General features: G+C 38.2%; 3 protein-coding genes across 8 annotated transcripts; all 3 read left to right on the plus strand.

The window, feature by feature from the left end:
* Nucleotides 1-431: 431 nt before the first annotated feature.
* On the plus strand, nt 432-4517 carry hirip3 (HIRA interacting protein 3). 6 transcript variants are annotated; one of them, XM_026326261.2, is made up of 9 exons: nt 454-544; nt 1569-1708; nt 1978-2098; nt 2369-2522; nt 2753-3115; nt 3218-3369; nt 3446-3593; nt 3925-4023; nt 4122-4517. In XM_026326261.2, the coding sequence occupies exons 3-9, from the start codon at nt 2060-2062 to the stop codon at nt 4307-4309; spliced, it is 1143 nt and encodes a 380-aa protein (XP_026182046.1). In that variant the 5' UTR covers nt 454-544; nt 1569-1708; nt 1978-2059; the 3' UTR covers nt 4310-4517. The 6 variants fall into 6 exon arrangements, 5 of the variants coding, with proteins under 5 accessions (XP_026182043.1, XP_026182044.1, XP_026182045.1 ...); XM_026326263.2 differs by having other exon boundaries at nt 454-505; XR_003296770.1 differs by lacking the exon at nt 1569-1708 and having other exon boundaries at nt 432-544; nt 3446-3624; nt 4122-4261.
* Nucleotides 4518-4837: 320 nt separating this feature from the next.
* antkmt (adenine nucleotide translocase lysine methyltransferase) lies at nt 4838-7113 on the plus strand. Its single transcript, XM_026324402.1, has 6 exons — nt 4838-4904; nt 5197-5360; nt 5488-5592; nt 5677-5817; nt 6275-6325; nt 6707-7113. Exons 2-6 carry the CDS (start codon nt 5199-5201, stop codon nt 6941-6943), a joined length of 696 nt encoding a protein of 231 aa, XP_026180187.1. The 5' UTR covers nt 4838-4904; nt 5197-5198; the 3' UTR covers nt 6944-7113.
* Nucleotides 7114-8066: 953 nt separating this feature from the next.
* Nucleotides 8067-20851, plus strand: xpo6 (exportin 6). Its single transcript, XM_026324397.1, has 24 exons — nt 8067-8880; nt 10001-10091; nt 10591-10703; nt 11154-11351; nt 12326-12485; nt 12886-12963; nt 13132-13663; nt 14438-14564; nt 14667-14776; nt 14993-15101; nt 15244-15336; nt 15728-15797; nt 15894-16053; nt 16145-16237; nt 16762-16906; nt 17465-17614; nt 17745-17934; nt 18019-18174; nt 18476-18590; nt 18780-18951; nt 19115-19276; nt 19463-19561; nt 19758-19988; nt 20192-20851. Exons 1-24 carry the CDS (start codon nt 8878-8880, stop codon nt 20291-20293), a joined length of 3459 nt encoding a protein of 1152 aa, XP_026180182.1. The 5' UTR covers nt 8067-8877; the 3' UTR covers nt 20294-20851.
* Nucleotides 20852-21786: the final 935 nt, after the last annotated feature.

Consider the following 21786-nt stretch of genomic DNA (forward strand, 5'->3'; position numbering starts at 1 on the left):
GAAACACAATACCAGTCAGAAATTTGGGATCACCTCACTTCTCCATTTGTTCTAAAAATGTTTGTAGTGTGTTTTTAACAAAATCTAAAATTTTGACTCATATATAGTTAAATTGACTGGTATAATATGTAATAATGAAGGAAAAGTAATCTTTTAAAAACTAATTTGTGAATAAAACATTTTCTCATTAAAATGGGCTATAATAAAATCTTAGCGACATAAAATGCATTTTTAAAATTTTTAAAGTCTTATTGTAGACAACTAAACGAAACTTTACAAGAAAACGTGATGGAGAAAAAATATAGTTATGATTCACAATAATTGTAGAAGATATAAGTTAATGTCTTCGAAGTACACGTTGTCACATCACATATTTTTCAATATGAAAGCACCTGGAGTTTGTCTGACGTCACTTCCTGTTACCTCCGGGGAGGCATTGCCGCCAAAAAGAAATATCACTGCCAGAAATGATGGCGTCAAAGAAGGAGGCAATAAACATCCGCAGGTTTGTGTGTGGTCAGCTCTGTGATGAGCCAGACTTAAGGTAGGGTTGACGAGTTCAACGCTTGTGTGAGTGAAAGTTGTTTGTACCGAAAACATGGGTGTGTTAATGTTAATCGAGTCTGCGTGAAGAGTTAGCTACTTACTAACTGCGACTCACTTCACACAGGACTAAAAGCAGCTGGACCCACTGGAACAAACCAGTTTCAACACATTTAGTGGTCAGTTAACAACTCAAACAAGCTTCGACAATGGTGTAAATACTTGTATTTAAGGTGGTGTTTTATAAAGGAAGAATATTCACACGTGACGCAGTCTCATATTACCACGTTATCCGTGCCAGGGCTTAGGGGTAACGTTAGCCAAGCATGTTTTATTTAAAGCAGGAGTGTCCAACTCGGGTCCTAAAGGACCATTGTCCGGCTTGTTCTCCCTCTTTCCCAGTCTTACCCAGAATACCCACAGCTGATCAGGTGTGTTCAGTCAGTCAGAAGCTGGAAGATACCATCTCAGATGAGGGTTGAGTGCGGGAAGGCAAAGTGAGTTGGTATCTTCCAGGTTCTGATTGGCTGAACACACCTGATTCAGGTAGCAGTGGGTAAGGCAGAGGCCCTCGAGGAACATAGGTAGCCCCCTCCTGGTGTAAAGGATAGCTGCCATGCGGTATTTGGCTGAAGAGAATAAGCTACTTGTTTATAAAAGACACCTGCTGGTGGAAAGTGGTATCTTTCAGTTGGGCAAAACCATTATAAATATCCGAAAATGCTGGACTTGGGTGTTCCCAGTCTGCAGTGGTTGATACCAACCAACATTTGTCAAAGGAAGGACAAACAGTGAACCGACAACAGGGTCATGGATGCCCAAGGCTCACTAATGATGACGGTGACCTACTGTAGATTAAACCTGTACATTTCATAGGTTCTTTTCAAAAGGTTCAATTTTGTCTGAATCTATTAAATGGTTGAAAGTGACTGCACATTGGCCTTTATGAAAAGAAACATTCATCGGCTGTAGTGGTAATATTACAACTACAGCTTCACTCCCTTCTGTTTTTCACTGAATGGCAGATAGATGTGTGCTCTTCCTGACAGTAGAACTGTGGAAGCAGATTCACAGAAGATGTCCAGTGCAGAGTGAAAAAGTGCCAACCGTTGGCTGCCATATACACAGTATTAGGCAGGTGGTCATAATATTAAAGCTGATCGAGGTATGTTCTTATAAACAGTAGCACAAACATGTTGTGAACAAGAAAATTATTCTTTACTCACAAAGTTATAGACTTCTTTTGTTACTTCTAAATTTTCCATTTTACAGTCACTCACTGTTTACATCTTTAAATATGATTCATCCTGTGTAATGTAATTATGTTTAAATCATCCTTTTTTACAGGCATTTTTATTCTATACACAGGTCAATTATGTATGTTACCAAAAATTAATTCTTGCCTCACACACCGTGCTCTGATCTTTATTCCAGCACGCTGACTTTAGGAATATTAAAAAAGCAATACCTGGCACATGTGGGACAGGAATCGTTAAGTCCAGAGGCCAGAAATTACATGAAAAAGGTGGTTGAAGAGGAACTTATGAAAATGCAGGTTTGTAAATTTTGCCTTTTCAGCTTAGATACACTTAGTTGGCATTTTATCACATGCACTAGAAACTAGTGGTCTGCAATAAATTTTCTCTCATTTAGGTTATAATGTTCAGTTTTTGTTCAATGTGATTTAAATAGGTGTTGATTCAACATCTCGTTTTTTGGACACTATTTTGTACTGCATTAAACTGAGGCATTCCAGTTATTTAGCCTCATTGATATAAATGGGGCAGAGAAAATGGTGGATAATCATGAATTTTTTTTCTACTAGCACAGTGACAAAAGTGAAAGTGAGCTGGAGACCAAGAATCCTCAAATCAAAAGGAAGAGAGAAAAGGAAAATGATGAGGTGATAAGTGGTAGAGAAGAGGATGAAGATGAATCCCAGGCAAAGAAATCCCGCTATCACTCAAACTCATCATCAGGTAGGTTATAAATGTTTACATTGTTTCCTTTACATACATGTAATTGTAACTAACTGTCTTTTGCATACACTTAAAATGAATCTCTTCTCATTTGCCGTACCCTGTGTTGTCGAACACTATGTTAAGCTAATCTGGTTTGACTTATCCCCAGTAAGGTTTGTTAGGTTTGTGAGTTTTGTTGCTCCTTTGCATACCATAAAATGACATCTTTTCTCTTTGGTTAATGACAGAATCAGAGGGAAAAGGGGACTGCAAAACAGAAAGTGAGGAGAGTGAAGAGGAAGAGCAAATAAAATCTGAATCTGAGGATGCAGAGCAAGAGATAGAAGAATTACAGCAAAAGACAAATGGAAACCATAAACGGCAAGTGAACAGTGACGACTCTACAGATGAGACTAACAGAAATGTTAGTCCAAAAGAAATGGTGGAAACAAAAGCAACTACTACAAAAAACAGAGAAGCCCAAAGCAACAGTACAAGTCAAGGGAAGAAAAAAACACAGATTATTGAAGAGAATGACACTGACACAGATGGCAAGTCAGAAAGGAATGACAAAGACAAAAGTCATGAGTCTTCTGATGACAGTGAAAAAGGTGACTTTGCAAAAACCTACGTATACAATACACAATAACTGTTGTTATACTGTCATACGTTTATAACTTGTAACAACTTTCTGTTGTGTTATGCCAAGGAAGAAGTTTCCCTGCACAAGAAAAACAATGACTCAGATTCAGATTCATCTTCACTTCCATCTCTGGAGGATGAAAAGGATAGAGGGACAGAAAATAAAGAAGATCATAAAAAGAAAAAAACTATGAAAAAAGATGAGGGCACCAGAAATAAAAAGGTGAGTCAGAATCAGGACTTTTAATTATGCGTTCAGTTGAAATGGTCATTTGCTGACATTTCTGGTTATCTTTCAGGATGACAACAAAGCGGTTGTGAGGCTCAAACGCTACATTTCTCTTTGTGGTGTGAGGCGAAATTACAAAAAGCTCCTTGATGGCTGTCACTCTGTTAGCTCCAAGGTGGCTGCTCTGAAGAAGGAGCTCGAAGAACTTGGTGTCCATGGTCAGTGGGACTATTGGAGTTCCAAATTCAGGTTTATTAGTTTGAAAACATATTTTCTATTAGTGGTAAATAAGTAAAGTGGAAGTCTGTGTCCTACAGAGAAAGAATCCCAATTTTTTTTATGTCTCTGGACCTGGTCTGTAGTATCACCATAAGGCCAAATTCACAAAGACGTGTTCACACACAAAATATCAATATTTAATTGTCAGGTTGTCATGGAATTTACCAGGAACTTACCTGCTTAGCTTGTCCTTTCCTTGTCCCTTTTTTAACACTTATTGAACTATATTATGCCATGTATGGTATGATCTGATATTGTGTTGTCACACAGGCCAGCCATCTATTGAGAAATGCAAAAAAGTCAGAATGAAGAGAGAGGAGGCTCAGGAACTAGCAGCTCTTGACGTCAGCAACATCATTTCCACACAAGGTAACTATGTGTCTCTATTAGGTTGTAGCACCTATTCCTATTTTCCATTAGTATGTACCAGAGTAAAGTTTCATAACGATAATAAATACCTCTTTCAGGTCGTCCTAAACGCAGAGGAACCTCAGCATGGCAAGAACGAGATGACCCTCCCCCCTCTACATATCAACGCACACTGAACTCTGGTTCTGATAGCGATCAGGAAAACAATACACAAAGAGGGTGTGGAAGAGCAACCAAGTGGGCCAACCTACAGGGAATCATCAGTGATGATGCTGACAGTGACTGAGAGGGACTCCTCTTGCATTCTTGGATATGGACAGTTTTAGTTCTTTGTACAAGCTGGGTCTTTGCTAATCATTTTGATATTAAGGATACAGATACTGGGTTTTTCTAGTACTCTTTACAAAAACAGTTATCTGGATTGTATTATTTATAAAATTATTATATATTGTAAATGGATGGGTTTCAAATTGGGCTTTTTTTTTTCAAAAGAATTACAATGGAAAGTTATGATAATTTAATGTTTTCATGTACATACATGTTCTATTTCAAATTAAAGCATTGTGTTCATAAACAACAGTTTTATTTTAATCATGAAACAAAAACATGAGTTGCTTTGATCTGTCTAAATACATTTCTAAATAGATCAAATGTACAGGAAGTTGATTACCAGGATTAGATAGCATAGCGATAAGCTAATACCCATAAAATTGTAAGAAAGTGAATAGTAAAAATTCATTGTAATCTAATAATTAGTTCCAATGAATATGTCTTGTCAATGTCACATTTCCGGAACTCATGTGAATAAGCTCGCGGATATACGGACTATTTCGCAGATGGACTGGTCCCACGGTGTAATGTGTCCGCCCGTGCTCAACCAGGTCAGTGAGATAATTATTTATTATCCGAATAAAAGTACGATTGTTAGGTTTTGTCTGTAGCAACATAGCGGCATGTTTAAATAGATGTGATCATCAAACTGCTGAGCCACAGTCTGTCTGTCACAGAGCGACTCGGTTAGTAAACTGACATTACATATCAGACCCGAAGCTAGATGCCAAACCAGTAAGCCCGATCTTCCTAAATGAACAATGTGTGGCAGACATGTTGTATGGGATTGCATTATATAATATATGTATAGCTAACTACTATGCTACTATACGTTTTAACCAGGAATGGATGACGACACAACAGATGAGGTCTTTGCTGAGCTCAAGGCCAGGCCTCTTGGTGGCTGGGGTGTTGCTCAGATAGCAGCTGGCACTGGGCTTGCTGTATATGCAATGTGGGTGGGAATCCTTCAGCCAGGTTTCCGCAGAGTCCCTTTGAGGCTACAGGTAAGGCCTATATCTTCATAACATGTCGAATAACGATTAATGCAACTTCGTTTCTGCTAAATGCACCACTTGAAAGGGTTGAGATATATATTTTGTTTTATTAGAAGCTTTTTAAAATTTCTTCAAGGTGCCCTACATTCCTGCCAGCAAAGCTCAAGTAGATAATGTAATGACATTGTTGAGATGTCGAAAGGGGGGCATTGTGGATTTGGGATCTGGTGATGGCCGCATTGTAAGTACAAGCAAGATATTTTGAAACCTTTGACTTGCACTGATTAGCAATAGGTTTTAACTGTAGTTGTTTTTGTTCCTTGAGGTCTTAGAAGCCAGTCGGCAGGGTTTTATTCCTGCTGTAGGTTATGAGCTCAACCCGTGGCTCGTTCGCCTGGCCCGTTTTCATGCATGGAGAGCAGGCCAGCATGGTAAAGTGTCGTATCGACGAGAAGATCTCTGGAAGGTTTGATATTTGTCACTTGTTTTATACCATTAATAACACTATTGTGTAAATTTTGAGTTTACACCAACAACCTATAAATGACATTTTATACTAGTATCTGCAGCAATATATTACTGCAACAACGTGGTTGTTTGAATGGAAATTTTATTTCTCCAGAAGGAAAAGATAACAAATAACACAATCAAACATCCTAACAACATCCTAACAACATCATAACAACGGTTTTCTTATTAGCAAAGATGATTTCAATATCTCCACACATAATACACATAGTCAGTGTTCCTGAAGATTTCACAGCTTATTTCAGATCCTTTCAGGCAGTATATACTAGTAGTCATAGTCAGAGGAAGTTACTGTAAGTTTTCTAACACTGATTCCATTGTATTTTTCTTATTTGAAGGTGAATTGCTAACAAAGTTATTGTCCTATTTCTGTCCTGCATTGTATCTCATCACAGGTTGACTTGACAGAATGCAAGAATGTCACAGTATTTTTGGCTCCCAGTGTGGTGAGTAACACAATGAACAGATATCCAAAGTACAGATCATCTCCATGTAGCATATAGCCAAGCAAATGTGGTAGTAAAGCAATATTAATAAATGAGATCATCATGTGATGAGGTGGGATGGGTCACCTGCAGGAACTTAATGGTGAACATAGAGACTAAATGTTCTTCCCCTCAGAATTTATATTAATGTAAAAATAGTTTAAATACATTGGTAAATTGGAATACTGTTTAAGCCAGATGACTACAATTTGTTATAAACAACCTGAGCTAGACTATAGATACCAGCAAAAAATCTCTCAGCATATTGTCAAGGTACAATTAAAAATTGTACATTTTTGTGAAAGTGTTGTATAAGTTCTAACTATGCTCTTGTGTTTCTAGCTTTCATTATTGCAGGAGAAGTTGCAGGCTGAGCTTCCTGATGATGCCTTGGTGGTAGCTGGACGTTTTCCCTTCCCTAACTGGGAACCCTTCAGAACTGAGGGTCAGGGTGTGGACAGGGCCTGGGCATATAGCATGCAAGCACAAAGACAGCACATGTCCAAGATAAATGTCAAGCACACAGTCATGAACCTTGACCTTGACAAGGAATTAACCAAGGAGAAAGGATATACTTGAAGATGCCTCAGTGTCTCTTGTCTTGGTCCTGCCTTCAAAGGTAACATAGAAATAAATATCAAAAACCCTGCTTATATAATATAAATATCCTTCACTGGAATATTGATAACACTGTACCCAACTTGAATGTCGATTATATAATAAAGACTAATTCTTTTTGACTACATCAACAATATGATTTTTATGGTAAGTACAGTGGCTAACAAAAATCTAGATTTGTGTTTACACAAAAGTGCTCATTTTGATGTTTTGATCAAATTCTTTGCTTACCAACACCAAGCAACCTTTTAACCAGACATTCCTGGGCAACAGTCCCTGTTGACATTAAAGGAAAACTACACTTTTGCCTGTAGAACACTGTAGAGTTTTGGGATTTACCTGCCTGGGGGAGCAAACATAAGTATATCATCTGCAGCTGATATGAAACAGTATATTTAGTGTTTCTTATAGTGCCCTACATATAATTAGACTTCTTAAGCTGAATATTTGGATTCCATGGTGCAGCCCACTTTGTACAGGTAGGAAAGACTAAACATTTAAATGCTAAGTGGATGATGGTCAAAGGCTCTTACTTCTTGGGAAATATACTTGTAGCAGCAAGTGTGGAATGTGGCTCTGTGGGCACTGGATGTCAAAGGTGACCGGATTCCCCCGCATAAACCTGATTGGATCCTTAGTGTATACATGGTACGTACAGTAACACTGGTATTGCTGTGTATAGTACATTCAGTATATAGTATACATATTATACAAGTACGGAAGCATGTAGTAGGCAGCCACAATTATTGTCCATACACATAATTTAAACAAAATTCTTATTAACTTTGTGATCCAACAGAAGATAAAACGTAATGGTCTTTGCATAGAAGTAACAGCATTGAACTAGATATTACACAGGAGAAAACCACATGAAAATACATTAAACATTCATTAGAAATGAAAGCAGTGAAGTATTGCAGATCCAACGAGGTCAAAACAGCTGTCATGTTTTAAAATATATATATATATATATATATGTAACACGCAGATTATTTTTGAGCAACTAATTTTTCATTTATAATTCACCCACAATAATTTATTTGTATGCTCACTACGTAATATGTGTCACAGTTAGAAAGCTCGTCCTGGTATTACAGTGACTGCTATAATACATTCAAAGCAGCGGGTTGGTTGATTTCTGCAGCAGAAGAGGAAGTTGCATAGCAAACCCTGTAACCAGCAAGCTAGCTATGTTTTTTTGAGCCGCCCTATTCGTTGCAAATGAGAGTAACAGGAACAAGCGCGCATAGTATTACATATTTAGTGTTATTACAAATTTGTGAAATACATAACTAAGACGTGCATGTAAAGCTGCTTAATAATTACAGGCTGTACCGCTAAAGGCAAGTTGTCGTGAACGTTTGACAGCTAGCTGAAGAAAATTAGCTTCATTCTTCTAGAAAAGCTAACGACTTAGCCATCCGCTGCAGCGTTAGCAGCTGGGTGACTGGGCTTTGAAACGCTTATCGCAAAGCTTATTGACGCTAAATATTCCTGCAACCAGTGTTAGATGTTCCCGGAAAACAAGATACCTGTGTTTTTAACTTAACGGTAAATGGATCTAACGTTACACGGACATGCAGCTAACTCACCAATCCGAGATAGCTGATTCGATCTTAAACTTATATATCTGGTAAGGGTAAACGATAGCGTGTTTTATTGGAGCAACGCAAAATCAACTTTGAGTGTAATCTTGTTACTTTAAGTGCGCACAGTATCGACCTAAGTAGGCGAGCAGAGCATGATGAAGCCCATCTGCGGTTACGTTAGCCAGCAACAGCCTAGCTAACGTTAGCTACAGAATTGGCTAAGTAGCTAAGTAGCTAATGTTTTCTTATTCCCTCGACTTAATCCGAGACTAAGTGAAGTGAAGAAAGCACCTGAGCCAGCCAAACATGGTAAGTATAATTTAAGGTGTGTTATTTACAAAGCTGTCCATGTTGTCTACCTGTCTTATTTGCTAATGCGGTGCATACTGCTCTGGGTTCGTTTGTTTGACCCAAAGTCATTTTACGTTGCATCTTTTTTTAACTAGTTAGACGTACATATTGCTAACGCGGCATGCTAATGTGACCTTTCTGTATGCTCAGTCATATAACGGTTTGTGAAAAACTAGGGTTTCACAGGATGTTACAGCTCGTTATGCCATTTCACGGAACAGGACGCCCATCTTGCAAAACCGAATATTTGTTGTGAGTAGTGTTAAGTCACGGCAAGTTGTGGCTTATTTGAGGAATTCAGACCCACCTGCCACAGGAACTGCTCTTTAAAATCTTAATTTGCTGTCTTGTTGACTTGTTTTTGCTAGGCAGGGCCCCACTTCCTTCATCTTGTAAAAGCATGGCGGCTAAAGTGTTACAGCACAATTGATTTGCTTTAATACAGTTTGATTTTTATTATGGCCCAACCTGTATTTCTCATGCAGTCTTCAAAGTGAAAGTGAGGAAGTCAAAGTGCATTTGTGAACTGTAGCATTTCCATGAGACTTTGCCATAATACACAAACCAGTGACCAACTCTCTGTGTAGGCATGAATAAGTCAGGATAGATTTTTGACTCACACAGGCCGTAGGCACGATGGTACATGCATCCACAAGCACTAAACCTACTAAAGGTCTTATCTGTGAATCAGTGTGTGGGGTGACATACATACATACATACAGGCATTCTTCGTTAACAAGTGGGTGGAATAAAACTTGGCATAATAAATGCTTGTCTATGAAAGTAAGATATTAGAATTTCAATGCCTTTCCGTCTTCATTGTAAGGATGGGTTTCTTGTTTGTGAACATATATGGAAAGGGTTATTACTGTTCTGCAATTGAGCATCTAATGTGCATCAATATTATATGTCATGCAGTATAAATTCACAGCAGACATGAATTTTATGTCAAATGAACAGATGCTGGTGTATCTTATTTTTGCCACACTAATGGATCAGTGTTAAGTGCAAAAGGACACATTGTCAGAACGTGTAGATGTAGGTTTTGTGGTTGATTTAACCTTTTACTCTACACTAGGCTTCAGAGGAGGCATCGCTGCGTGCGCTGGAGAATCTTATGACAGAGTTCTTTCACAGCTGCACGACCAATGAGCGAAAGAGAGAAATAGGTAAGTCTTGCCTCCCTATGCATTAGAGATTAAAATGTGACATTAAGTCTCAAGAATCCATGTTTTACAGTCTTATTCACTGGGGTCAGTTAATTACATTGACTTCAAATTTGAAGGTATGTTTTAATCAAAATGAAAATGATCACTGTGGGTCTTGCTTTTTTATTAATTTTTTTTTTTTTAAGATAATGCTTTTGTAGTCTTTTAATAAGGATTTTTTTAGATTCTAATGTTTTTTTTCCCCAATGTGGTATTTTCTCAACATTGTAACAGTCGGCACATTGCTGTCTTAGTAAATCTGGATCACCAAATACAATGTAGGTCTCAATGTCACTGTAGAGTATTTAATGTGACCTGAATTTATTTGATTTCAATGAAAAATATTTTTGTGCTGCTTTTTTTTTTTTATACACTTCCTGTGTTGTGACGCATTACTTTGAGTCTAGGAAAGTGAAGTAAAATACTGTCAGTGATCATGCTTACTTCCTTATTTCTGCAGAAGAGCTGTTGAATAACTTCGCACAGCAGACTGGAGCATGGAGGCACTGCTTGTTCTTCCTTTCCAATACTCGGAATGAGTATGTAATGATGTACAGTCTCACAGTGTTTGAAGTAAGTTACAGAGCTGAAAGATGCATATTTTCAGAATAAAGTACAAGCCAGTGTCGTCTTAACTTTTTTTATGACATAAAATAGCACAGTGCATAGAGTTAAGTATTTTTTTATAGGAACCAATTCCATTCTTTTTCCCTGTTTAATTATGCAAAACAAGTTAGCTAACTGTATAAGGGGATAAAAGGCAGATTATCCTGTGAACCGTGATGACATACTTTCGCTTTCTTAATTGATATCTGAGATCAGTAATTCAAATTTAGGTGGTGTCAATTGCAGTGTTTCATTTGTATTGGAATATGTTTTATGAAAAATGTTTTTCACGATATTGTAAAACCATTTTTGTTGAATGAATTAAAGGAATTACTGTTTACTGAAATTATGGAGAACTATTCCAAAATATCTTCTTTAGCTAAAGCTTTGACATCTAATTTTCCCCTTAACTTTCAGAACCTGGTGAACAAGATGTGGATCGGTGTTGCTTCCCAAGACAAGATGGAAATCCGTAGCTGTCTCCCCAAACTCCTGCTTGCTCAGCACAAGTCAGTGCCCTACTTCATTCGTAACAAGCTCTGTAAAGTCATTGTGGACATTGGTCGCCAGGACTGGCCAATGTTCTACCATGATTTCTTCACAAATACCCTTCAGGTAAGACGTACTGTCATTTCTACTGTTAAAACATTTTGTTTCTGTTTAAATCAATAAATCACCAGTAACTGGGTGATGGTGGTTGTCTTCCTAAATGCAACTAAAATTGACCGAGACAAAACAATCACAGTAAAACAAGACTACAAAACCATATTTTCTGTTAACAGTACACACATGTTCTCAGATATCGTGACATTCTCCTAACAAGTTTGTGTATTACTTTAGCTATGATGTGTCAGATTTATTTAAACTGCATTTCAGGTTTACATATATTTATATTTCTGCTAATTTTACTGGTTTAGTGCTTGCAAACAACAAAAAGCTTTCCGAATATCACAATGATGTGGCTAGACAAGACCTACAAGAAAAATCTTAATTTAACTCTTAATCTTAAGAAATTGTGTTGTTGTTAGTTGGATGGACTAAACCATTGCTTCAGAGCACAGTATTAGTATTTAAAATGCAAGGATTAAAAGCTATTAGTCTACAGTGGATTTTATAAAATGATTCCATTCCCCATTTGCATGCTCCTCTTCTTTCAGCACAGGGAACTGGTCTAAAAGTAAAAATTAGGTAAAAACTAGTTGGATGTGTCTAATGTCTGTATAGATACCACATGATTATGAGAAGAAAAGTAATGGATCAAATAAGATGCAAGGTTCCACATAGGAAACATCAGGATTCTGCCACAGCCACACTCATGTATTTATATGACCTCTATGAGAGTTAATATCTCATTTCATGGAAGTTTATTAATAGTGTTAGATGTTAGCAGACGCTGCCTTTGTTTTAGACAGGATGTCCGACCTCTACCAGAAACTCTGAACTGTCAACCAACCCTCATAATAGAGTATAGTATAAATTACAGGTTCTGTTAACAGCAAAGGACTATATATATATATATATATATATAAGGGGCAAATTCTTTTTCTTCATTGATGGAGCTGTGTCTCTTAATCTGTTGTAAACTGCAGTTAATCCAGTCTCCAGCTTTGGCTCAGTTGGGGTTAGTAATGTTGAAAACCACGTCAGAAGAACTTGCATGTCCTCGAGAAGACCTGAGCGTAGCCAGGAAAGATGAGCTGCGCAAACTGCTGCTGGAGCAGGTACCAACCGTACTTGGACTGCTGACAGGTGAGAACGACCCCTAATATTTTGAGCACCTTGATTTCCTAATATAATAAGTTATCCAATGTGGTAATGCTGGTAGGCTGATTTGTGGCAACCTATCTTCATTTGGGAGCAGAAGAGCAGGTAGCAGACTAGATCCATCAGAAATTTGTGTTCTTACTGTTTACTCCATGGCACTGTGCAGTTATGGTGTGGAACTGATTTATATAACCATTAATTATCTAGCAGCTGATGAGGTTTAAATCAGATTTTTAACATTCAGTCGCCCTGTATTTCTTGTGGCCAAAAAAAAAACCAAACTGGCACAGAAAATCTGCCTAAAATTAGTCCGGCTGTCAGTCAGAGCAAATGTTTGGTGCAAATCCTTCCCTTTATGTAGCTTATTGGGTTCTTGCCACTGTAGGTATCCTGGAGACCTACTGGGACAAGCACAGTGTAATAGCTTCCACCCCACCTCCCTCACCCACCTCAGGGGAAAGTGGTAAGTGAATCATCCTGTATATAGTAGCATGGAGTTGATAGTAAAATGGTTATCATGGAGTAGTAGTTGCTTGTATGTATTATTTAACGTGACTGCAGCAAGCACTTAGCTAAATATTTTTGTTGTCATGATTTAACCAGACCATTTTCTGTGTCTTTCATCTATCAGTGGAATTGCTGGGCAGTTTGTTTCAGGGCAGCCAGTACTCAAAACTACTTTGCCAACCCATGGCCGCATTGGACAATGAGAGTCAGCAGCTCTGCTGTCTGGTTTTGGAGTGTTTGGCTCACTTGTTTAGCTGGATCCCTCTGTCTACAAGCATCACTCCTACCCTGCTGGCATCCATTTTCCATTTTGCACGTTTTGGTTGTGATCTACGGACAAAGCACAAGGCAGGATCTTTTATCTCCTCAAACTCCTCCTCTTCCAATGGGCAGCTTAATACTGGGACAATGCCACCAGTATTGAATGGAGAAGGACGAAATGGACAGCAGAGCGAGGGCAGTAAGGTGGACCGTGCCCGGCTTGGTGTTCTTGCCATGACTTGTGTCAATGAACTGGTGTCGAAGAACTGTGTGCCCATGGACTTTGAGGAGTACCTGCTTCGTATGTTCCAGCAAACCTTCTTTCTTCTGCAGAGGCTGACACGTGAGAATAACGCTCATACAATCAAGAGCCGTCTACAGGAACTTGATGAGAGGTGGGGCTCTGTCAGTTCATTAATACTATTTATGTATTGGAAGTGTTTACAGACTAGAGACTAGTGTATTTTAAATTAACAAATTCAGCATGTAGTGTGTATCTAGTCATATTTACTTTTGTTACACTCAAGTCTAATTTGCTTTTAGAATTTGCATTGTGCCGTTTCTTAGTAATACATCTATCAAAACGGTCTTTGTTTTCATCACTACTTCTCTCTACACTGGTTGCATACACATGTACTGAAGCTCTGATATGTGTGTGTCATTCTGAACCATTTTATATAACTACTTTCTGCCTGTGAATGTAACTTAATAGGGACTGTGCCTATTTTCTTTTCAGCCACTACTTTTGAGTGCTCCAGAAACAAACGATAAACCACTCCTTAACACTCTTTTCCTTTCTTATCTTGTTCTGTTTCAAAACTATGACATGAACTGCAATGCCTGATTGTACCCAACTGTACAAAAGGCAGCCTCCAAAGCCAGCGGTAACTGACCAATGAGTGAATTTGGAAACTCAGTAGAATGCTTTGTTTACTGCTAATGTCACACAAAGCACTAATGTTAGACAAAGCTTGAATTGCCTCTAAAATCAAATGTTTAGGGCGATACATAGTGGAAGAAGTAGTAATACTCACACACCATGTCATAACATTGTGTGTGTACTTTGACTTGGTTTTTGAAATAATATTGGTGACCAACATAGATTACTGTAAGGTGTTTTTCGTGGAATTCATTATTTTGTGTTAATGGTTGTGTCTTTTGACTTACAGTTACCTGGAAAAGTTCACAGACTTTCTGCGCCTGTTTGTCAGTGTTCACTTGAGGCGAATTGAAGCTAGTCCTCAGTTTCCAATTGTAGAGTTTCTTGCACTGCTTTTCAAGTACACCTTCAACCAGGTAATGATAATGTTGTGATTAGGTTGTTTATGCAGTCCACCAAACTGTGTTAAATTCTACTGCTTTTCTGCAAACTTGCTTTCTTGCTTTACTGTTTTTCAGCCTACCCATGAAGGCTATTTTGCCTGTTTGGATATTTGGAGTGTGTTTTTGGATTTTCTAACAACCAAAATCAAAAGCCGACTAGCAGACAGAGAAAGTGTTCTAAACAGGTATGCCACTTAGAAAATGTATTCATTCCCTTAAATTACTTATTCCTGGTTATAACCTTCAGTGTTTTTCTGAAACACCCAGTGAACTAACCTGACATTGTCATATTAATGCAACCATATATCATATAGACATATGCAGTGTGCAAAATGTCTGAGGTCTTATTTATTGTATGTAGCTTTTGTTTGAAATAGTGTACATCCCTGTATTTCTGACAGGTACAAAGATGCCTTAGTTCTCCTCTTAAGGGAAGTTCAAAATCGTATACAGTTCAGATACAATCAGGCCCAGCTAGAAGAGCTGGATGATGAGACTCTGGATGATGATGTAAGAACCTTATTCGTGTGTGTGTGTGTATTTTAAGGCTGTATGTACTGACCCCTTTAAGATATGCACATGTTAAAGTATAAAAGTATGATATATTTGCCACTTTACTGTCCAAATGTCATTCTTAATTTGGTAACTATAGCAACAGACCGAGTGGCAAAGGTATCTGCGTCAAAGTCTGGAGGTGGTTGCCAAGGTGATGGAGCTTCTCCCATCCCATGCATTTTCCACATTGGTAAGAGATTGTTGTTGCTGTTATCTTAATATATTATGTGGTTTTTAGGTATTTTAATGTTGGTGTCATGGGAGTATTACATTTTTAGTGTGGTGTATGCTGATTTTTAAATTTGTTTGGTAGAAGCACAAAATGTCTGCTCTCGAAACACCAAACATTTTTGTACTTTCCAAAATTGGAGGAGCAAAATTGTCCTGAATATTATACTACATCACTTGGTCTTGTTTTGCTGCCTTATTAGTGTGTTCAACTTTTACCACAGGAATACTTATTCATTCTGTGCTACTGTTTGAAATTAAGATTTAAGACTCAACTTTAGTAGTACCTGTTAATAAATGAATGGTGATACATCCGAGTGTCAGCCTTCTCCTTATCCTGCTTTTGTCTCAAGTTTCCAGTCCTCCAAGACAATTTGGATGTGTACCTGGGTTTGCAGCAGTTTATCGTCACCACCGGCAGAAGTGAGTATGCTTCAAAAATTCACTCCATTCCCTTTTAGATACAGTTATGTTGAATGGTGGTGATTCCAGGGATAAAAATGTTCTGTCATCTTTCAGGTCAGAGGCTCAATATAACTGCAGAGAATGATTGCAGACGACTTCACTGTTCTCTCAGGGATCTCAGCTCCCTACTTCAAGCTGTCGGGCGCGTGGCTGAGCATTTTATTGGGGAAGTTTTTGCTGAACGTTTCACTGATGCCCTGGCAGTGGTGGAAAGGTCAGTGTTCTGCTGCTTGCCCAAAACAAGAAATATTTACACTTGTCTTCAGTGTGATTCATTATGAATCCTGTGTTTAATGTTTTTCAAGGTTGGTCAAAGTGACTTGCTACGGTTCTCAGACCAGCCTTTACGACCTGGAGACTGCTGTGCCTTCCGTGCTCAAGCCAGACCTCATTGATGTGTAAGTATCATATGTTTATAGAAACTATAACCCTATTTCTGTATATGTGACCTGGTGTTTACAATTAATAAGACTGTAGTTCTTTGAACACAATGTCGGCAACAACAGAATAGAGGAAGAGAGTTTGTGCAATGTTTGTGTGAACTTAGACACCATATTTCACAGCATTAATTAAAGCCACAGAAAAGCTGCCATGGTTGATTGTACAGTATTGGTAAGGTTTCTTCCTGTTTATTCTTCTCAGAGCAGCTTCTTGTTTTGTTTTATAAAGTTAGACGATTTTATTTCTGAAACTGGCCTAATATAAATCCAGGCCAAACTGAATGTTTGGTTTCTCATGTTTGTGGTTTCTCAAAAATTCATGAAAAACAAAATTTAAGACTGAAATACCTGACTGAAGGACTGAATTACCATGAAATAAATTTAGCATGACACAAGTTATACTTTCAAATGTAGCTGTGTAGTTTATTTGTGGTTAAATATGGTTTATTTAGTATGTTTTATTTATTTATTTTTGATTACAGACATGCACAGGCGCTTGCTGCTTTGCAAGCCTACTCTCACTGGCTTGCACAGTTCTACAGTGAGGTCCACGGTCAAAACCAGAGCCAGTTCATCACCCTCATCACATCCACAATAGATGCCAGTAGCCCACTCATTACAGCTAAGGTAGCATGCCTCATATATTTTGGAGGACAATTGTAATTAAAACACTGTATTTAAATAATTTCTGTAATTTATATGTTTTTAAATATGCAAAGGGGACTTGACAATGTTTGTTTTTTGTGAAATTATAATTATGGCTCAAAAGTGCAGTTCATAGATACATGCTGTATAAACTGGTGTTTGTTTTATGTTGAAACTTTGGCTCATTAAGGAGGATGTATGTACTCTGTTGGTATTTATATCTGTGTAATTTACATCCTGTGCATAACAGATATTTTAGCTGTTTAACTCATTGCCTTAATGTGCTTTTACATCTTATTTAAATTTACTTTATTTGATTTAAATTTATTTTATGTTAAATGTCTTTGTTTTTAGATTCTCTTTTCCATACTTTTAATGTAATTACATGCCTTGTAAAGCACTTTGAATTGCGTAGTGTGTGAATGGTGCTATACAAATAAATTTGCCTTGCCTTAAAGGTGCTTAAAACCCATGTCATTAAATCACATGCTGTAGAGTGTTGTTACCAAATGGTTCTTCTTTTAACACTTATGTCTCTAGGTACCTGAAAAGTTGCTGCTCTCAGCATGTCATCTGATGGTGTCCATCACATCCACAGTGCGGCCTGTGTTCTTGGTGACTTTACCAGCTGTTCAGAACATCTTCAACCTCATTACAACAGATAATCAGACCCACAGACTTCCCCAAGAGGTCCATGTTTATTGCTTTTATTTTTCATATGTATGAAGACTAATTTATTTATAAAGACAAATAATGGATTTATTTAGGCTTGAAATAATTGTCTGTTTTTTCTTTTCTGTATATGTGCCTGCTCATACAGGCTTACATGTTGGTGTGTAGGGCTTTATCCAACATGCTGCTGCTCCCTTGGGCGAACTTACCGGAGAATGAGCAGCAGTGGCAAACCCGCTCCAGCAACCATGCCAGTCTAGTGGCAGCCCTCACTCGAGAGTATCGTATATTAAGAGGAACAGTGAATATTACTCCACGGCGGCCTGATCTGGATGACAGTGAGTATTTCTACTTTCTGTTTTCTGTGTGTGTATGTTTCTTTCTATAATTGTGTTTTCTGACCATCTTTTTTTCTACTGCAGTGAAAGCAGTAATACAGCAGACTCTGCCTGTGCTCAGAGATATAGTGGACAGCATCTCTGGTGAATCCACCAAATCGCGACAGATCTGTTACCAGAGTCTTCAGGAGTCTGTCCAAGTGTCCCTGAGCCTCTTCCCAGTGTTTATTCAGCAGTCAGGTTTGTGTCTGATCTACAGTTTGACTATTCATCACAAGTTCAAAGAAAAAATTCCAACAAGGTCAACCGCCTTTCATCGCTATCATCTCCGGAATAGAAATTGGCATAGAGGCAGTTCTATAGTGCAGACAAATTTTCAAAGTTTATGAATTTGAATTAAATTAGTAAAGCGGTAGTATGCAAACATCTGGCATCATACTTTTAAAATCCCAATATCAGTACAAATTCTGAAGAGAACAAGCTACAACACAAAAGATCCTCTGACTAGCCAGCTTTGCTAATTGTCACTTCTCTTTAACAGATGTAACAGATGAGATGTTGGCCTTCTTCTTGACACTGTTTCAAGCTTTGCGAGTCCAAATGGGTGTTGCTTTCACAGGACAGATCATCCACACTTTCCTCAGCATGTTCACCAGGTTAAAAAACTTATTTTTAAACTTATACTTCACTGTAATTTTTAGAAATATTTACTTTTATTAGTTGTAGTAGTTTGACAATCATTATAAATGGATAAAGTTTTCAATGGCATAGGGAAAATACTGAAAATGCTGCTATCATCCTTGTCATTATGTAATATAATGTAATACCCACTATATGTGCTCCAGGGAACAGCTGGCAGCCAGCATTTTGCAAGAGGGCAGTGCAGGGTGTAGAGTGGTACAGAAGTTCCTGAAAATTCTGCAGGTGGTGGTGCAAGAACCTGGTCACGCTTTCAAGCCCTTCCTGCCCAGCATCCTCTCTCTGTGCATTGAACAGGTTTACCCAGTGGTGGCAGAGGTCAGTTGGTGTTTACCTGTCTAAGGTTGCTAGTTTTCTACAGATTCTGGAGTTTCATTTTGTTTGCATCTGCATTAATCTATTTGCTAGTACCTAAAATTTGCAATATGTAATAAATGCACTTCGTGAAAAACAGAAGGTCATTTGATCTCATCTTTGATAGCGGTCTTCCCCAGACGTCAAGGCAGAGATGTTTGAGCTGCTATACCAAATCCTTCATCAAAACTGGAGGTACTTCTTTAAAACTTCAGTCTTAACAACTGTCCAAAGAGGAGCTGCCGAAGATACCATTGAAAATGAGGCCCACTTCACAGCTGCCATGCAGGTTTGTTTATTCACATGCCTGCAGTTGTTACCATGTACTCTTTCAATAAAGCAAGACGATTTACACTTTGTGTTTGGAACAGATTACATTTCAAATCACAAAAATAGCAAACTGTAACATGCCTAAAAGAGAAACTAATTATTGTTTAACTTGATTTTCTGACCTTTGTTGAAATTTCTTTGCCAGGCTTTTGGACAGTCATTTCTGCAGCCTGACATCCACATCTTCAAGCAGAATCTTTCCTATTTGGAGTCACTCAACAGCAAGCACAAGTTATATCACAGAGTAAGAAGAGTTTTATATCATCCTTGTTCTACCTGTAGCATAATATGCACAATTCACCTGTAAGATAACGTGTCCTGTAATCCACACATTATCGTATGAGTATTACATGGATTCTCTAGCAACATTAAATTGTAGTAGTCATAATTATAACCTGTCTAAACCCTGTTGTCATTCTTCTGCTTTCATTGTCCTTCAGAAGCTTTTCCGGACCTCGATGCTCTTCCACTTTATCAACGTGCTGCTGCAGGTCCTTCTCCACAAAAGCCACGACCTTCTTCAGGAAGAAATCACTCTTGCCATTTACAACATGGCCTCTGTTGACTTTGATGCCTTCTACTCTGCCTTCATGCCAGAGTTCCTCAATGGCTGCCAGGGTGTGGACACCAGTCAACGAGCTGTTCTCGCACGCAACTTCAAGCTTGAGCGGGTGAGAACAAACATTTATGGGATTGAATAACAATGGCAGTATATTTTATAGCCAGTTGACATATAGATTGCATTAGACAGGATCAACCAACTTACATACATAATTTGAAGAAAGATTTAAAGATGTTGCACATAATATAAGCCTCAAAATAAACCAAGACTGAAATGACATTTAATTGTATAATTTTCCTCTTCTCTTCCAAGGACCTGCCATCCTTCACTCAAAGTGTGCAGCGGCTAGTGAATGACCTCCGCTACTACAGACTGTGTAATAGTAGCCTGCCCACTGGAACCATCAAGCTATAGCACAATGACTGCTTGAAGGTCTCCGCACATCAAGTGTGATATTCAAGGACAGCCTGTGCTGACCACTTTGCCCCAACACTCCTCCAGTTCAGCTTTGCTCTGCCTATTCAAAGAAATAGGAAGGAACAACACACATTATTGAATGGTTGAGTAATTGGAGGTTGAGGATGCTGCTGTTTTACTTTTTTTGTTTGTTTCTACTGTAGAAGGTTGGCCCATTTATTATTATTTTTTTAGAAGCAGTGCCCTCCTTACGTATTGCCAATGATAGTTTGGCAAGAAATGTAAACCTGGTCTGCAGTTGGCTTTCGCCCAGACCTGGAGCAGTCTGAGCCAGGCCTTCTTTCCCACGCCTCTGCAACAAAGCCGGGCTGGGACTGAGCACTTTCAACTCATTTTGAGTTTTTAAAATGTCTTCTTTCATTCATTTTGCCTTCAGATTTTTTTCTCCAAAGGAGACAGACTCTCAACTTAAGATCTTTCATATCATTCCATTCTGAAAAAGAGAAAAACTGCTTGATTAAATAAAGTGCTTTTTTTTTTTTTTAGTAAAACTCAGGTATTAGTTAATTCGTGATTTTGTTGGTCTGTGTGCTGCTCAGTGTTGTTACAGTATTGCTTGTGTGAATAATGGTTGTGTTTAGAGATTCTTCTCATTCCTCTGGATTCACTGTTGCTTTTCACTCATCAGGGCATCCATTTTTTTTACTTCACCTGAATATGTTTAGCCTTTCACTTTTGTGACACATGCGCACATTGTTAAATAGTTGGTTTGGGCTTTACTGAGGAAATATACAAGATGGATAAAAGCAGACTGTCATTGACAGGAATCATGAACAGAAGTCTTGATGCATAGCATGTGACTCATCACATGGGGCAAATCAGAATCAATGGAAGGATAATGAAAACCTCACAAGCCTTAGAGTAATAAGGTGAAACACTTTCTCAAACTAAACCCAAAATATTGCATCAGTTCTTCTCTAAGTTGAACTTGGTGTGAGGTTTGAAGTGTTGGGTGCCATTTGTCTTTGGAGGACTTTGGATATTAAGATGTTTAAGTACAAACATTTTCTCAGCTGGTGAAATAATCGAGATTTAATTAGATGTGAGTTTAATGTAAAGGAATGTAGGTATTGTAATATCTTAGACTTCCAGTCTGTCAAGGCTGAGACAAAAACCCTACTCTGCTTTACAAAAGGATACATGGAGAGTTTATTGAAGGGATTATCGATTACATTAAAGTGATTGGGCTTTGACGTAGGTTTGTAATAGACTTGGTGCATTAAATTTGGACGTTGTCGACGATTTGTTGGCTGTAAAACCTACAGTCATCAGTGCATTGTTGGATATCCTGCAGACATACACATCCTGCTGAAGCTCGAAGTGAATTCCTGGAAATATTTACAGAAGATTGCGCATAAAGTTAGTGTGACATCCAATAATGATGTCAGGGGAAAACGAGGCACTTTTGGTGAATAAAAACAAACGTGCAG

The sequence above is a fragment of the Mastacembelus armatus genome, chromosome 8 (assembly GCF_900324485.2).
Source record: "Mastacembelus armatus chromosome 8, fMasArm1.2, whole genome shotgun sequence".
NCBI lineage: Eukaryota > Metazoa > Chordata > Actinopteri > Synbranchiformes > Mastacembelidae > Mastacembelus > Mastacembelus armatus.

Coding starts and splice junctions, on each gene's coding strand:
- antkmt (XM_026324402.1), top strand. CDS start 5,199: ATGGATGACGACACAACAGATGAGGTCTTTGCTGAGCTCAAGGCCAGG. Junction 5,361..5,487: donor GAGTCCCTTTGAGGCTACAG/GTAAGGCCTATA, acceptor AATTTCTTCAAG/GTGCCCTACATTCCTGCCAG. Junction 6,326..6,706: donor TATTTTTGGCTCCCAGTGTG/GTGAGTAACACA, acceptor TTGTGTTTCTAG/CTTTCATTATTGCAGGAGAA.
- hirip3 (XM_026326258.2), top strand. CDS start 468: ATGATGGCGTCAAAGAAGGAGGCAATAAACATCCGCAGGTTTGTGTGT. Junction 2,099..2,368: donor AGGAACTTATGAAAATGCAG/GTTTGTAAATTT, acceptor TTTTTCTACTAG/CACAGTGACAAAAGTGAAAG. Junction 4,024..4,121: donor CAACATCATTTCCACACAAG/GTAACTATGTGT, acceptor TACCTCTTTCAG/GTCGTCCTAAACGCAGAGGA.
- xpo6 (XM_026324397.1), top strand. Junction 16,054..16,144: donor GCCCTGGCAGTGGTGGAAAG/GTCAGTGTTCTG, acceptor ATGTTTTTCAAG/GTTGGTCAAAGTGACTTGCT. Junction 17,615..17,744: donor CCCACAGACTTCCCCAAGAG/GTCCATGTTTAT, acceptor CTGCTCATACAG/GCTTACATGTTGGTGTGTAG.